General features: G+C 38.0%; 1 protein-coding gene across 1 annotated transcript; it reads left to right on the top strand.

The window, feature by feature from the left end:
* The first annotated feature begins 16682 nt into the window (after nt 1-16682).
* LOC127097821 (bZIP transcription factor 53) lies at nt 16683-17765 on the top strand. The gene has a single exon (XM_051036300.1). The coding sequence runs from the start codon at nt 17163-17165 to the stop codon at nt 17592-17594; it is 432 nt and encodes a 143-aa protein (XP_050892257.1). The 5' UTR covers nt 16683-17162; the 3' UTR covers nt 17595-17765.
* Nucleotides 17766-18451: the final 686 nt, after the last annotated feature.

The raw sequence follows: 18451 nt of genomic DNA, 5'->3' as shown, positions 1-18451 counted from the left end.
ATGTTTATAAAACTACCTATTCCAAAGTTGTTTGTATTCAAACCGGCATGCGAGGAATGACTGCTAGAAATGAACTTCGATTCAGGAAGCGGACCCTAAGAAGACTGCGGCTAGCAAAAAAAACATACATCTCAGAGATGATTTTGCTACTTAGTTTTATTTCTTTTTAAGTTATGAATTGGTTGTATATTTAGAATCTTTAGAAGTTAAACGATTATATATCAGTGAATTGTTGTATATGTATGGATTGTTGTATATAAGGCTTGTTGAATGCAATGTGTGAAAAATGGCTTCAAATTATACAGTTTTAGGTGTACTGCTTCAATATACAGGTTGTCTAAAATAAATAAAAAAATATAGCGCTTTTAAAAATAAATAAATTAAATAACCACCCACTTTAGAGGGCGCTTTCCAAAATAAGCGCCCTCTAAACCCTTTAAATTTCCACTTTAGAGGGCGCTTTCCAGTAAAAGCGCCCTCTAAACCCTTAAAAGTTTCCACTTTAGAGGGCGCTTTCTTTAAAAAGCGCCCTCTGAACCCTTAAAAGTTTCCACTTTAGAGGGCACTTTCTTTAAAAAGCGCCCTCTAAAGTGGCCCTTAAAGGGCTTAAAGAGCCACTTTAGAGAGCGCTTTCACCAGGAAAAAAAGCGCTGTCTTTACCTATGTCAGCGCCAGATTAGAGGGCGCTTTAAAGCGCTGTTATAGGCCAAAAAAAGCGCCATCTTTTCCCTTATTTGGCGTAGTGGTTATACGTAATACGGTTTATAAGATTCTGAGCAGGATTGTGGTTAACGGGTTGAAAGGGATTATGGACTTGATAATCTCCCCTAATCAAACTGGTTTTATCCCTCACGGGAACATTCAGGATAATATTGTGGTTTCACAAGAAATTATGCACACTATGCACCATCTAAAAGGAAATTCTTGTTATTTCGCCATCAAGGTTGATTTAGCTAAAGCTTACAATCATGTGAGTTAGAGTTATATGGAGAGGGTCACTATGGAGCTTGGGATTCCGCTGCAGCTGAAGGGTGTTATCATGCATGCTATTTACTCGATGCAAATGAGTGTGAATTAGAATGGAACCAAAGGTAATTACTTTAAGACCAAGAAAGGGTTATGTCAAGGTGACCCATATTTCCATACCTTTTCGTTATTTGTATAGATAAACTCTCCCATTTAATTTTGGATGCGGTGGACGACAAGCGTTGGATTGGCATTAAAGCTGGTAGGAAAGGTTCTTAAATCTCCCATTTAATGTTTATCGACGACCTTTTACTTTTTGACAAAGCCTATGAGAGTCAAATTTTGAAGATGATGGATGTTTTAGACACCTTTTGTGCTGCTTCAGGTCAGCTTATCAGCAAAGAGAAGACTAGAATAATGTTCTCAGCGAATACTCTGGTGGGAATTCATAGAACTATTGATGCTCATTCTGTTTTAGAGAGGTGAATGATTTTGGAAAGTACTTAGGAGTTCCTCTTTCTGGAAAGAGTCCTAAGAACAACAACTTTCAGATCCTTATCGACAAAGTTCAAGCCAAACTTAGTCAATGGAAGTGTATTCAACTATCTTTTACCGGGAGAGTTACTCTTGTGAAAGTCTTCATTGAAGCTCTCTATACTTATTCCTTAATCAGCAGTAAAGTGCCAAAGGACTACTTTAACAAAATTCACTGGCTGTAACATAATTTTATTTGGGGGAACAATGGGGAGGATAAGAAGATGCACACAGTTCGATGGTAGGATCTGTGTAAACCTAAGCGTTTGGGCCTTAAGAACCTTATTAAGATGAATGAGGCGTGTCTGTCCAAACTGAGCTGGAAACTTCAAAGCGGAAAGGAGGTTTTCTGGTGCAATTTACTAAAGGATAAATATTATAGGAAAGGTATTGCAGATAACATATTAGAGGTTAAAGCTTATGACTCTAGTTTGTGGAAAAACATAGCTAAGGAGTGGATTTCTAATAACAAGTATGTTTAGTGGGAAATTGGAGGTGGCACTAAGATTAAAGCTTGGGATGATTGTTGGGTGCAAGTTGGGCTCAGATTGCGCACTGTTGCGAACAATCCTGACTTGTATGTTGCGGATACCGTGCTCGTCGACTTGGTTGATATGCATGACAACTAAAATTGGAAGGTTTTTGAGTCCTTTTTGCCTGAGAAGTATGCGCATCAAATTCGTCAGATAGCTCCCCCTAATAGGAATAATATGCATAAGGACTGTAGAATTTGGAGTGGCACTAATAATGGTACGTTATCGATTATTAGTTCGTATGAGTTACACACTTACTCTGATCTTGTTAATCATTCTAGGAAATGGAGTCGTATTTGGAAAATTGTTGTTCCGGAGAGAGTTCGTTATCATGTGTGGATGATGTTTGTCCAAGGTTTGAAAACTAATTTGTTGCTTTTCCAACGTAATAGTCCGGATCCTTTTTGTGATTTGTGTATTAATACATAGGAGTCAGCTTTTCATGTTATGTGTGACTGTCAGGCTGCTTTGAAAGTGTGGTTAGTTTTGGTTCCGCACAATCATCGATCTACCTTCTTCTCCACTAGCTTGAAAGAGTGGTTGTACTTTAATCTTACATCTAAGATTGGATGTCAGAATAAGGATTGGACAACGCTTTGGGCCACAACATGTTTTAAGTTGTGGCAGTGGCGCAATCAGAGTGTTCATAATCCGGATTTTGCTTTTCCTTTATCCTTAGGTGATGATATCTTGTATTCCCATGAGTGTTACTGCAGAGTGATGCTACTCCAAAAGAAGGTCTTCAGTAGCAACCAAGAGTGTTGTTAATTAGCGCTTTAAGATTATTCTCCGCGAAGTCAATTCATGTGCGGGTCAGCTAGCTAAGGCTAACCTTAATTCTAAATTTTTTTATTATACTTTTAACTTTTGTCCAGCCTTCTTGCTTGGATTTATCCAGCGAGATGTTGCTGAAATTGGTTAGTGTTATTGTTTGGGTTTCGATCCTCTCTTTGCAAAAAAAAAAAAACATTTGTGTTGGTTTTATAATTTATTTATTAGTTTTTTTATTTATTCTTTATTTTTTTATTAAAAATCATAAAGTCCTTTTAAATCTTTAAAATTCATAAAATTCTTTGAAATTTTAAAACTCTGTATTATAAATCTTTAGAAATCCAAACTGAAAATTTTATATTATAAACAATTTTTTTAAAAGTATAGATAAATTAATATAATTCTACACATTTTTTCAAACTTCAAAACATTTTTTCATCAAAATAGTTTTTTTAAATCTCAATCTAATACATCTCTAATTATTCTCTTTGTTCCTAACTAATTGCCGCAATTAGTAATTTACACAAATTAAACAAATGATACATGAAAAAAAATAAAGAATAGTATTTTTATCCATTTATTCAATTTTATTATAAACCCAGATTGATTTTTTTTATTATTAAATTTTTTACATAAATTAATATGTATGACGATGTTATTTTGTTTATGTGAATCTAATTAAACCATATTAAATAGATATTTGTAAAAATATTTAAAAGTTAAAGTTTAATATAAAAAAATTTATAATGTCAACATATAATAGATTTTAAATTTTATTTTAAAGGTATTTAAAATAAAATAATGTAAAATTTCTTTACATGTAAATGCATATCAATTAAACTATAAAAACTAATATTAAAAATATAATAATTTTTTTTAATTCAATGTATGTATAAAAAAATATATTAAGTAAAAAAAAGTCAAAAAATAATTTGATATCCAAAATTTGTGATACTTATTTTCAGATAATTTCCCAAAATAACTCACTTTGAAGCACTAGTGTCAGACCAATTTGCGACTGCTCTTTAATTTGAAGAGGTGACACTAATTGGATTGGTTTCTGCACCTAGTGCTGCCAATCTAATTGACGCCTATGTGGAAGTTTTAAGTGCAGCCGCCAATTGAATTGGAGTCAGTGTGTGTTGTGTTATTTTTTTTATAAAAAATAATTGACATTTTGTATAAAAGTCGAAATCGAAAATATTAATATTAATATTAGGTTGCGTTTACATACAAAAACCAAGAAAACCAGTGCCATTGATTGTGATGACTCAACCGACCTCCTATTCCACATCCCCTAGCTACCCGAACGCGTGACCCTAGCTCACGTTGATGATTCACCCCAGGTGTTTGAGAATTTGAGGATCCAAGATCAGCACCGCCACCTGCAGCAGATTCCCTAAGATATACAAACAAATCCATGAAGTCTTGTATATGCAATGAAACGTTACCACCATAGCTGAGTTCGTGACCCATGCCATAGTAGTTGGGGTGTGTTTGGGTTATTGGAGTGTGACCGGGACGATTGAATGGAGACATTGATGTGAATGATGCGTCAAGGAAATGTTGAAATGGTTGTTGTGGTGTTTGGTAGCCATCTGGTTGTTGGATGTTTTGGTTTTGTTATGTTTGGGCTTCTTGGATATAGTAGGATGAACAATTGGTGTTAAATGATCGTTGAGTGTTTTGGATATGACGACTATGGTAGGGTGATGTGTTGATGGCATATCGATGTTGGGTCTCTTGATGATGATCATCTTGTTGGCGATGGTACGGGGTATGCTCTTGGTATTGTGGTTGGGTGTTTGACATGTTAAGGTCGTAGGTTTTTCTGTTTGTGGACCGATAATTTGTTAGGTAGGGGGTTGTGAGTAACTGGTCTGGTAATTTTGTAGGAGGTTAGATATTGAACCTTCTTGTGTGTAAGTGACTTGGCGTGGATCGTATAGGTACATATCCTCGTCGAGGAACTCAAACCCAACAAATTTGTACCAAACCATATAATTACGAGTTGGTTTTTCTTCGGTTGGTATCTGTCATACCCCAAAATTTGCCCGTTAATCTTCCAAGGCATTCTTCAAGGCACTCCAACTCATTGTTCAAGACACTGATCTCAAAGGAATAAAAGCCCAGCTCACAAGTGGCCCAATCCAGAAAATGGCCCAAGCTGACATGCTCGCTAGGCGAGCCAATCCTTCGCCTAGCGAACCCTTCGCTACAACGCTCGCCTAGCGAAGCCTGCGAACATCAGAATTTTCGGGCTTCATTCTGAGCCCATTAGGTCACAACAAGAGCATTATAAATAGCCAAGCTTCAGTCACGAAAAGGGGGAGGAGGACAGACGAAGACGGACGGAAACCCTGGCGTAGAAACCCTGGAGATCAACTTGAAGGATTCTGAGTAAAGAAACCCTGAAGGCCGCTCATCCGCTCCGAAGCTACCGCCGCCCAACTCCATCCGATACCAAAAGCGGTCAGGCCCTTCAACATCGCAGCTCAATTGCAAACAGGTTTGCGCATCACTACTGTTTTATGCTGTTAATCGGTAATCTCTACATAAGGCATCATGATTAAATTTTCGGATATGTAATATGATTTCACATTAAATTTAAGTATACTTGAATATCCTGAATGTTTGTCCATGCTATTCCTGTAATTAAATGCCATAAAGTTCAGGGTTCCGGAGATCATGCTGCTGTCAAACGCAAAACCCGTCGCCGCTCGCTAGCACATCGCTAAGCGAGCCTGGAGCGAGCCCTCGCTAAGCCTTCGCTAAGCGAAGCAGGAGCGAACGGGACAGTGGCTGTTTTGTTTCTTTGCTGTTCTGCCTTATGTTTATCTAATCAAGATTCATTATAATTCTGCATTATTTGGCCTGACTTTATGACTGTTGTGTTGTGGTGCAATTTTCAATTGTACTTTATCTCGATGCTCTAACCCGTGTGCTGAATTGTGTAAAGGCTTACATATTCCCGAGGAAACGGCCGGCTAGGTATTCCACCTTATGTGTGGGATACCCTTATGGAGATGGATTCTGAATTACTTAATTTTAACGTGGAGATTCATCCTAAATTACCTAGCTGATTTTAATGTATTGATTTCATCAATTGTAATGTGGACCTAATTACCTAATTGATTACGGCTATCTAATTAATTGTAAAACTTTGCCTTTAAATAAGTGATCTTGGACCTCTCTTTGTTACCCTACGATATTACGGTATTATGGTCATGTCCCGCAAATGTCGGGATACACTTAGCAAAGACCCTTCGGTTAAATCATCATAGTCCCTCGAATGTTGCCTTTGTCCCTCGATGACCCTTCGGTGCAGCCTACGGTTAAATGATGATAGTCCCTTCGAATGCTAAGGTATCCTCACAACTGTTGCCTTCAATGACCAATCGATGACCCTTTTACATCCAAAGGATAAAACTACTTACTTCTCAATAGTAAGGACAGTTTTACCCTCATAAGGATAGGAAATGCCCGTAAAGACCTTGGATAGGTATAACTCTTAATTGCTTATTCATAACCTAAAATACTTTTCACACCTCACACATTTCAAAGCATCCTTTTAGAAAATCACCACTTGGCATACATTCGTACTAGGATCATTGCTGAGTTATATTTTTCTAAACGACTTTCAAAACTAAACGAGATAACCACTTTGTATACATTCATACAAGAATCATTACAAAGTTAAATTCTCCTTTTCAAAACATTTCCTACACATTTCTCAAACACTTTTTCAAGCTAGAAAAACATAAATGATTGAGCAATTAAGAGCCCATGGATAACCATGGATACAAAGGGTGCTAACACCTTCCCTTTGTATAATGTACCTCCCGAACCTAAGAATCTAAATTAAGGTCTTTCTTGTTCTTTTCCACCTTTCCTTATTGGATAAAAGAAAAGTCGGTGGCGACTCTTGCTAACCGCGACATTTGCTTTCCAAAGCAAAAAACATAAAGTCAGTTCACCGTATGACAGAACTGGCGACTCTGCTGGGGACTACAAAGAGAGGTCACCTTAAAAAAATCATTTATGTTTTCAAATTGTTCCTTCTTTTAAGGGTATTTTGAGTGAAAGATCCTACACCCGGATCTAGTGTACCTTAGGTAAGTAGCAATAGATCATCGCGACTATCCGGCGTATACTGGAATGGTTAAAATGATGGCTACGGTTAATGTGACGCTTTGGATGTCCTGATGTTCCTCATGTTTACTTGAGGAAAAATTTGGCGTCTGCGTGGTGTCATCAAAGCATTAACCAGACCTTTAGAACCCTAATTGACTCATCCTAGCCATTAGAAAGTAGTGAGATAACTGGCTTCGGTTCCGACTGGGGTTGGTTGAGACTCGATACTACACTCTTTGAGATTGGACTTTAGGGAAGCTTTGGTCAACCACTTGGTGTTGCACTGAAGTGGACTTAGAGAAAGGTCAATGATTTGAGATCCTTCTAGAACCCGGTTACTATTCTAGGACAGGTTGAACCAACCAAACTTCAGTGGGGAGGGTACTTACCTATGGAACTCATGCAAGCCTTAAAACTTAGGAATGATGGTTGTGTGACTTGCTTGTGCTTGTTATTTACTTAACATCATGACATCATAACATCATGGCATTGTACTAACCATTTCGAGGACTTAGGGATTTAACTTTGCTCTATTTTGTAAAAAAAAAAAAAAAGTTTCCTTTTTTGGTAGTTTATGCAAAGTTAAATTCCAAAAGTCCTTGAAAACATTTCATACATTGCATAGCATAACATTGCATAACAGGTGTTCTAAAGGGATCAATGTTCTCACGGTTTTCCTCCAAACAGAAAAATGGCCCTCGAACAAATTGTCAAAGATCTCCAGGCTCAGAATGCTCAACTCCAGGAGATGATCTTGAACTTATCCAAGGGGCAGGAGGAGTTGAAGGCACTCTTGCTCGAGAAGAAGAAAGACAAGAAATTTGGGAGTTACATTAACCCGGGAAGAAGGCAGTTTACGAAGATCAATATGACTTTAGCACAAGCGCTGCAGGGTATGCTAAAGGCAAATTTGATTACCCTCAGAGTTCCTCCTACAAATCCCAACACTACTTCTCCTAGTTATAATCCCAACGCCAGGTGTGCATATCACTCCGATAGCCCCGGGCACGATACAAACGATTGTTGGTTGTTGAAGAACAAGATTCAGGATATGATCGACGCTGGGGAATTTGAATTTGATCCTCCGGAGACTCCCAATGTCATCACTGCTCCTCTGCCTAATCATGACAAAACTCTTAATGCTGTAGAAGACGTTGATAACGATTGTGACTTGGATAGCTGGATTTTCCCAACAATTGGTGACTGACTCAATAATTGGAAGGCTGAAGACACTATCCCGATTTCCTTTAGTCAGGAGTAATTGTTATTGCTATTTCTGTGTTTCAAAGCATTGTGTCTATACCCGAGGCATAATAGCTAATTTTAAGGGTTTGTCATTTCATAAGCATATTCATATTCAATAAATCAATGGACTTTTTGCATTCAAATATTGCGCTCTTTATCTTTCCTGTCATTTTTTCAAACAAGCTATGTTTTCTTGCACACACTCACGTAGCAAATTGCATATCCATATCCACTCTGGATCCGGTTGATAATAGTTCTGCTACTGTTCATTATGACTTTGAAAATCCGATCTACCAAGTCGAGGATGGAAGTGAGGAAGATTGTGAAGTCCCTGGAGAACTTGCCAGACTGGTACTACAAGAAGAAAAGACCATACAGCCGCATGAGGAATCAATTGAAATTGTAAATCTGGGTACTGAAATAGACAAGAAAGAAGTCAGAGGTTTCTTGGGACACTTGAATTACATTGCCCGATTCATCCCACACTTGACTGCTACCTGCAAACCCATCTTCAAAATACTAAAAAAAAGAAAAATCAAAAGATGGTATGGAATGATGAATAACAAAATCAAGAAATATCTCCAAGAACCTCCAATTCTGATGCTACCAGTTGAAGGAAGACCTCTAATCATGTATTTGACCGTGTTAGAAAATTCAATAGGATGTGTTGGGGCAACATGACGAGTCTGGTCGAAAAGAGCATGCCATACACTGCCTTAGCAAAAGGTACCGACTGTGAAACAAGATACTCACAGCTCGAGAAAGCTTGCTGTGCTTTGGCTTGGGCTGCTCGCCGACTAAGACAGTATATGTTGAATCATACCACTTTATTGACTTCTAAGATGGATTCTATCAAATATACATCTGAGAAACCTGTTGTCTCCTGAAAGAGTTATCACTGATAATGGTGCTAATTTGAACAACAAGATGATTACTGAACTCTGCACGCAGTTCAAAATAAAACACCACAACTCTTCCCCGTACCGACCAAAGATGAATGATGCCATGGAGGCTGCTAACAATATCAAGAAGATCATACAAAAGATGACAGTAACGTACAAAGACTGGCATGAGACGTTACCTTTTGCTCTCCATGGTTATCGCACCTCAATATGCACTTCGACAGGGGCAACTCCGTTCTCTTTAGTCTACGGAATGGAAGCCGTTTTACCAGTGGAAATTCAGATTCCCTCTCTAAGAATTATGAAAGAGGCGGGCTTAGATGAAGATGAATGGATTCAGACTCGACTCGATCAGATAAATTTGATTGATGAGAAGAGACTCGCGGCTGTTTGTCATGGGCAGATATATCAGAAGCGCAGGACCCAGGCATTTAACAAAAGAGTCAAGAGACGAGTGTATCAAATTGGCGACTTGGGGATCAAGCGTATCATTCTACCACAAGGTGATTCCAGAGGCAAATGGACTCCCACCTACGAAGGGCCATTTGTAGTTAAGAAGGTATTCTCTGGTGGAGCCATGATGCTTGCTACAATGGATGGCGAAGATTTCCCGCATCCGGTGAACGCAGACATAGTTAAAAAATACTACGCATAAAAGAGACCCGCTAGGTCGACGTACCTAGGCAAAAGTAAGGGCATCCCGGCGAACCAAAAGGGTTCGGGCAAAAATTAGGGATAAACATATAAAAACGTACACCCGACAAGTCGAAAACCTGAAAAGGTGGCTTGGGCAAAAAAGGGTATCCCGGTGGACTGAAAACCTAAAAGGCGGTCCAGACAAAAATTAGGGATTAAAGCGTATGACTATGTCCCGTTCTCAGTCAGCTTCACCCAGGTTCAGAGGACTGAACAAGCTTATCACTTCCATCCGACAGCAAGGGATGAGATGCTTGAAGACATAATGACAGTAGTGGAATTAAAATCAATAGGACTTTTTCTGCATAGCTTTCTCTTTGTTTTCCTGACAATTTCCTCTTACTAGGATTTCTGTCTCCTTGTACTCAACTGGCCTGTTTATAGGCTCTCTTTCAAAATCAATACAAGTTTATTTCCAAAAAGATGCTTTTGTTTTACTTCCTCTGTTTTGCTTGCATAAACGTCCATTGATTTAATTTGAATTGATACATGCACTTGGATATGATCGGTGTTTATCAAAAATACATGCATAAAATAGAAATAGCGATTACTACAAGACTTCAGGATCGAGGAGAAGGTCTAACCATGCTTTCCAATGAATCCATTCCCCAACAAGAACCAGCTATTTCCCAGAAGAGGTTGGCATCGCCAGACAGACTGGTCATCTCTTCCATCCCCGGTGCCGAATGTTTCTGCCATCAGATAAAAATCAAATACCCCCAGCTGAGACAGGGTCATCAATACAAATATCTCCGACCAGAAGACTGAGATTTATTTCCCCTGTGGAGTCCCTTGGAAGAACGTTTCAGACGCATAGTGCATTCATTACATCATTCCATAACATATACATGCATACATTGTTCGCATTTAGTTTCAGAAGCATAAAACATCCCATGCATCATGACATTGCATGAAACTAACTTGATCTTTCAGGTTAATTATCCTCCTGATCACATCCACGATTCAGACACATTTTTCAGATAGAATCCAGATGAATATCCATTCTGACAAACGTTCTGACATCCTCCTAATGGTGGCATCTCTAAGCCCACCCCAAATATTCATTGCAAATACAACAACAAATGTTATCAGATACAGCCTAACGTACGGTTCATTCTGATTCAGCTCAACATGTGACTCCTTCAACTCAGATGTGATCTAACGTACGATCCATTCTGACCTTCAAATCCTCTGATACTACCTAGCGTACGGCACGTTCCGAGGTGTAGTCTAGCATACGACTACTTTCTTCTTCAGATACATCTTTCAGATATGCTCCATGTTAACATTCATTCTGACATCCTCCTAATGATGGCGTCTCTAAGCCCATCCCAGACATTTATTGCGAATACAACATATACAAATACTATCAGATATAGCCTAGCGTACGGTTCATTCTGATTCAGCTCAACATATGACTCCTTCAACTCAGATACGATCTAACGTATGATCCATTCTGACCTTCAACAGCTCCGACACGGTCTAACGTACGACCCATTGGGATCTTTATTCCTCAGATGCTACCTAGCGTACGGTACATTTCTGAAGTGTAGTCTAGCGTATGACTACCCCCCTTCATAATCAGATGCAGCCTAACGGACGGCTCATTCTGCTGCTCAGATGCTACCTAGTGTACGGTACATTTCTGAAGTGTAGTCTAGCGTATGACTACCCCCCTTCATAATCAGATGCAGCCTAACGGACGGCTCATTCTGCTGCTCAGATGCTACCTAGCGTACGGTACATTTCTGAAGTGTAGTCTAGCGTATGACTACCTCCCTTCATAATCAGATGCAGCCTAACGGACGGCTCATTCTGCTGCTCAGATGCTACCTAGCGTACGGTACATTTCTGAAGTGTAGTCTAGCATACGACTACCCCTTTTATCATCAGATTCAGCCTAACGGACGGCTCATTCTGCTCAGAGACGGTCTAGCATACGACCCATTTGGATGTTCATTCCCTCAGATGCTACCTAGCATACAGTACATTTCTGAAGTGTAGTCTAGCGTACGACTACCCCCTTTCATCATCAGATTCAGCCTAACGGACGGCTCATTCTGCTCAAATACGGTCTAATGTACGACCCAGTTAGACCTTCAAGTCCTCAGATGCTACCTAGCGTACGGTACATTTCTGAAGTGTAGTCTAGCATACGACTACCCCTTTTATCATCAGATTCAGCCTAACGGACGGCTCATCCTGCAACTCAGATACGATCTAGCGTACGATCCATTCTGACCTTTCGTCATCAGAAACAGCCTAACGGACGGCTTATTCTGCAACTCAGATACGATCTAGCGTACGATCCATTCTGACCTTTATCTCTCAGACACAGCCTAATGGACGGCTCATTCTGCAACTCAGATACGATCTAGCGTACGATCCATTCTGATCTCTCATCCCCAGTGAAGTCACCCGCCTAACAGACGGCTCATCCTGTAATTCAGATATGATCTAGCGCATGATCCATTCTGATCCCTTATCCCCAGCGGTATATAACACACTCCGACTCCCCAGCGAAGTCGACAGCCTAATGGGCGACTCACTATACGGTCTAACGTACGACCCGGTATGACACCCATGTCTTTAGATATCGCCTAACGTACGACACAATCTGAAGCTCTCATCATCAAACTTCCTGGATGGTATCTTTAAGCCCATCTTCATCAAGACTAACCTTTGATTAACAAGAGCAAATTTTTGGGGCATTCTAGTGTTCAATAATCTTCCACCTCCAGACCACGAATGGCGTACACACCATTCTAACTCTCTCGGTTCAAGAATATTGAACAGGGGCAGCTGTCATACCCCAAAATTGGCCCGTTAATCTTCCAAGGCAATCTTCAAGGCACTCCAACTCATTGTTCAAGACACTGATCTCAAAGGAATAAAAGCCCAGCTCACAAGTGGCCCAATCCAGAAAATGGCCCAAGCTGACATGCTCGCTAGGCGAGCCAATCCTTCGCCTAGCGAACCCTTCGCTACAACGCTCGCCTAGCGAAGCCTACGAGCATCAGAATTTTCGGGCTTCATTCTGAGCCCATTAGGTCACAACAAGAGCATTATAAATAGCCAAGCTTCAGTCACGAAAAGGGGGAGGAGGACAGACGAAGACGGACGGAAACCCTGGCGTAGAAACCCTGGAGATCAACTTGAAGGATTCCGAGTAAAGAAACCCTGAAGGCCGCTCATCCACTCCGAAGCTACCGCCGCCCAACTCCATCCGATACCAAAAGCGGTCAGGACCTTCAACATCGCAGCTCAATTGCAAACAGGTTTGCGCATCACTACTGTTTTATGCTGTTAATCGGTAATCTCTACATAAGGCATCATGATTAAATTTTCGGATATGTAATATGATTTCACATTAAATTTAAGTATACTTGAATATCCTGAATGTTTGTCCATGCTATTCCTGTAATTAAATGCCATAAAGTTCAGGGTTCCGGAGATCATGCTGCTGTCAAACTCAAAACCCGTCGCCGCTCGCTAGCACATCGCTAAGCGAGCCTGGAGCGAGCCCTCGCTAAGCCTTCGCTAAGCGAAGCAGGAGCGAACGGGACAGTGGCTGTTTTGTTTCTTTGCTGTTCTGCCTTATGTTTATCTAATCAAGATTCATTATAATTCTGCATTATTTGGCCTGACTTTATGACTGTTGTGTTGTGGTGCAATTTTCAATTGTACTTTATCTCGATGCTCTAACCCGTGTGCTGAATTGTGTAAAGGCTTACATATTCCCGAGGAAACGGCCGGCTAGGTATTCCACCTTATGTGTGGGATACCCTTATGGAGATGGATTCTGAATTACTTAATTTTAACGTGGAGATTCATCCTAAATTACCTAGCTGATTTTAATGTATTGATTTCATCAATTGTAATGTGGACCTAATTACCTAATTGATTACGGCTATCTAATTAATTGTAAAACTTTGCCTTTAAATAAGTGATCTTGGACCTCTCTTTGTTACCCTACGATATTACGGTATTATGGTCATGTCCCGCGAATGTCGGGATACACTTAGCAAAGACCCTTCGGTTAAATCATCATAGTCCCTCGAATGTTGCCTTTGTCCCTCGATGACCCTTCGGTGCAGCCTACGGTTAAATGATGATAGTCCCTTCGAATGCTAAGGTATCCTCACAACTGTTGCCTTCAATGACCAATCGATGACCCTACGATGACCCTTTTACATCCAAAGGATAAAACTACTTACTTCTCAATAGTAAGGACAGTTTTACCCTCATAAGGATAGGAAATGCCCGTAAAGACCTTGGATAGGTATAACTCTTAATTGCTTATTCATAACCTAAAATACTTTTCACACCTCACACATTTCAAAGCATCCTTTTAGAAAATCACCACTTGGCATACATTCGTACTAGGATCATTGCTGAGTTATATTTTTCTAAACGACTTTCAAAACTAAACGAGATAACCACTTTGTATACATTCATACAAGAATCATTACAAAGTTAAATTCTCCTTTTCAAAACATTTCCTACACATTTCTCAAACACTTTTTCAAGCTAGAAAAACATAAATGATTGAGCAATTAAGAGCCCATGGATAACCATGGATACAAAGGGTGCTAACACCTTCCCTTTGTATAATGTACCTCCCGAACCTAAGAATCTAAATTAAGGTCTTTCCTGTTCTTTTCCACCTTTCCTTATTGGATAAAAGAAAAGTCGGTGGCGACTCTTGCTAACCGCGACATTTGCTTTCCAAAGCAAAAAACATAAAGTCAGTTCACCGTATGACAGAACTGGCGACTCTGCTAACCGCGACATTTGCTTTCCAAAGCAAAAAACATAAAGTCAGTTCACCGTATACCTTGCTCCCATGTCATTGCGACATGCACACATACTCACAAGGACACTTACAACTATCTATATGATGTTTACAAGGCCATTAACGTTATGAATGTCTACAATGAAAGCTTCGTAGTGCTAGTAGTTGAGGAATATTTGTCTCTATATCAAGGGGACATAGTTTGGCACAACGATGGGATGCGAAGAAAGAAAAAAGGACGCTCAAACAACATGCATACTATAACGAAAATGGATACAGATGATAAAATGATAAGATTATGTAGTATATGTCGTCAGTCCGGACACAATTGGAAAAATTGTCCCAATGTCAGAGCATCCTCTGCATCATAATTTAGTTTCTCCTTTAAATTTTTGTAACCTTAGATTTTGATATATTAATAACTTTTTGTTACAACAATGTTAACAACAAGGATCACCCCAACTTAAATACACTTAAAAACAATAACAATTTTTAACAAAAAATAAGATATTATAAAACGAACAACGAGAGGTCTAAATAAACAATACATACAACAGATAGCAAAACAAATAAAAATACTTAACTGCAACATTTAAACACAACATTTATAACTGATTACAACAATCAAACTGATATCATTTGGTCCAAACATCATTTCTCTTGCATCCTTATCATTTTTAACTCACACCCACTCACGCACGACATCGTGTCTCTCAATACTTCTAATATTTTCGCCTTTAGTATGTCTTAGTCTAACCAACGAATCAAGTCCCTCGGTAGTTGCTCAAAACTACAAATGTTTTAGAAGAATATCTCCATCAGAGGCTTGTGTCTCGAATAAATCACTTGGCCTTTACGGCAACGAAGAGGAACCATTTTTGCAATATAATGATAAGAGATGTAGAAAATTGAATCATACAACACTTTTATTTATACTAAAAATAACACAACACACACTGACTCCAGTCTAATTGGCGATTGCACTTACAACTTACACATAAATGCCACCTTTTAAAATTAGAGAGCAGTCGCCAATTATAATTAGTAGGCAAATGGATCGAGTCACGGGATGTCGAGTTGACCGAGTAACTTAATTTGGATAATATTGGATTGTTTCGGTCGGTCTCAAAAGATTATTTTGGACCGTCAAAAATCGAACTCGATGAACTAAACTAATATTTATTTTGTTTGTTTTTATTACTATAACACTTTTCCATTATAAAAGTAAGGGTCATAATAATGTAAAATTATTTTTATTAATCCAATAGTGACATTGTGTATTCACAAAGATATCAAATATTGAAAATTTATCATGTAATAATAATATTTTTCAATAATAAAAAAAAAAATTATTTGGCTATTCCAAAATTTTAATATTTTCTTAATTAAAAAAATTAATATATATATTTTATAAAAATGAATCATTTTTATGAGTTAAGCTCAACAAATGTTAAACCGATAAAATTTTGTTCAAACTAATTCAATCAAATTTGTCAAAAAAAATCAATATTTTATCAATCAAATTGAAATTTTAAAATAAAACCGCAGTATATATGAGATTTAAATTTTAAACTTGATATCAAACAAACCAATTAATTATCCAACCCTAATAATTAAAATGAAAATGACTGGATGCATCTAATATTGACGTTTTAAAGAGTAGGTTAAACTCAATTGAGAAAAAAATTGCAAAATAAATTTTATTTAAAGTTTAATAATGATGCATAGTTTCACATTATCATATGATATAAATATACATTCTATCATATAATATACAAAATTTTAATCTAACTTATCAAAATATACGGACAATACATCACGTCTTTCTGTTATATCCTCTATTTTATATTTATGAATTATGATAATAAAATTACTCAATAGGAAATATGATTCATTAGATAGAATCAAAATTCTCTGATAGATAATTTTATTTCTTTTCAAAGCTGTCAATCTTTAGTCGTCACTCTGCCGCCAGCTATGACGCGTTATGAACCAAATCAAGCCCTCGAAAATTGATTTTCCAACTCTCAAAACCTTTTTTTAATTAAAATATTTAATTAATACCATGCTTTAAATAAAATTTTCAGATAAGTACTAGTACCAGTATATGCCTTTTCAAACAAACAAAAAAGAATATCCATAAAAAATAACAAAATTCATACCCCTTAGCACGTTTTTAATTTCCACCAGATTTTTTTTCATCTATAAAATCCACCATTCATATCTCTTCAAAACCTTCTTCACCTACCCCTTATCTCATCACCGATTTATCGATCTAGGGTTTCTCTAATCTCAATTTTCCCTCCACAAATTCTCGATCTAGGGTTTCTGATTTGATTCCAAAAAAAACTTCAATGTTTATGGAATTTCTATGACGCTGGTGAACCCTATACGACGTATCCGTCTCCAACATTCATTCTCCGTCGCATTCCTCTACTGGTTCTACGTGTTCTCATGAATTTCATTTTATCTCTGTAATCTCTCTAATCTTTTCCCCTTTTTCTGAAAACTTTCTGATTAGATCCGCACAATTCTATAATTTCCCCCAATTTTGACAAAATTACCGATTCAAAGCTCGAAAAATCAATGGCTTCTGGTCACCGTCACGTAAGTTCCGGCTCAGACGGCGGAGATCTACTCCTCGACGAGAAGAAGAGAAAGCGAATGCTGTCGAACCGCGAATCCGCGAGGCGTTCGAGGATGAGGAAGCAGAAACAGATTGAAGATCTGGCCGAAGAAGCTGGCAGGTTGCAAAGTGAGAACGATTTCCTTAAGCAGAAGATTAAGGCGACGGAGGATGCATATACTGAAATGGAAGCGGCAAACAATGTTGTTAGGGCACAAACAATGGAGCTGAAAGATCGGTTACGCTTCCTCAACTCGGTGGTGAAAAATGCTGAAGATGCTAATGGTCGCTCTAATGATATGTCTCTGTTTTCTGATCCTCTTCTCAAGCCTTGGTTCATGCCTCATTCGAATTATGCTCTCATTGCTTCCAATGATATGTTGATGCATTGAACTTGAATCTTGTTGTTTATTTACTTGTGTTTAATTAGTGTGTGTGTTTTTATTCAGTCTGTGTTCTATTTTGTATCATCGAATAAAAGTTACTTCTTTTGGTTTGTTTTAGAGGCAATTGTTATGTAATATCTAAGTTATCATTAATGTGAATGTTATTTTTTATTGGCATGGATTTGGTTTCTGTTGTTACAAGTTTAACGTGCTTTTCATAATTATGAATTGTTTGGTAAAACTTGGTGCTCACATGGGGTTGTGTTTGTAAAACTTGGTGCTCACATGTGGTTGTGCTTTTAGATTAATGGAAGACCAAATCATATGTTTTTAGATTTTGATCCATGCGAGTTTTGTAAAAAATGAGTTATCAAATCACGTGTCGGTCATAAAATCACATGACAAAGTAATATTTACTGCCATGTACAGTATACGTTTGGCTGTAATGTTTTTCAGTTCATTTATAAGCGAATTTTTCTTGGTTGATGACATTAATGTTACAATGGAACATTATATAATCTTTTATTTTTCTCCGTGAATAACTAAGAGCAATCCCTAAACGAAAGACAAAAATAAAGAAAGAAGTTAAAAGTCTCTAAGCTTTGGAGTTTAAAAGGGAAGGGAGGAAGGAGATTTTTTTCTAAAAATGAAGGATGAATTGAAAAAAATTGAGGGAAAATATTATTAAAACAATGCAAAAGTATTTTGGCCTGAAAAGCTGATGTTTATATTGCGTTAAGAAAGAAGAAAATAAGTGAAGACATAAGAAAATGAATGAAGAAGGTGGTTATTCCATAATAGGGCATTATAATAGTATTTATACATTAATTAATTTGTGAAACATGTGTTTTCTGTCGAATTCA

This window comes from Lathyrus oleraceus, chromosome 6 (genome assembly GCF_024323335.1).
Source record: "Lathyrus oleraceus cultivar Zhongwan6 chromosome 6, CAAS_Psat_ZW6_1.0, whole genome shotgun sequence".
Taxonomy (NCBI): domain Eukaryota; kingdom Viridiplantae; phylum Streptophyta; class Magnoliopsida; order Fabales; family Fabaceae; genus Lathyrus; species Lathyrus oleraceus.
The sequence above is the reverse complement of the archived record's forward strand: the minus strand, read 5'-3'. Positions and strand labels throughout refer to the sequence as shown.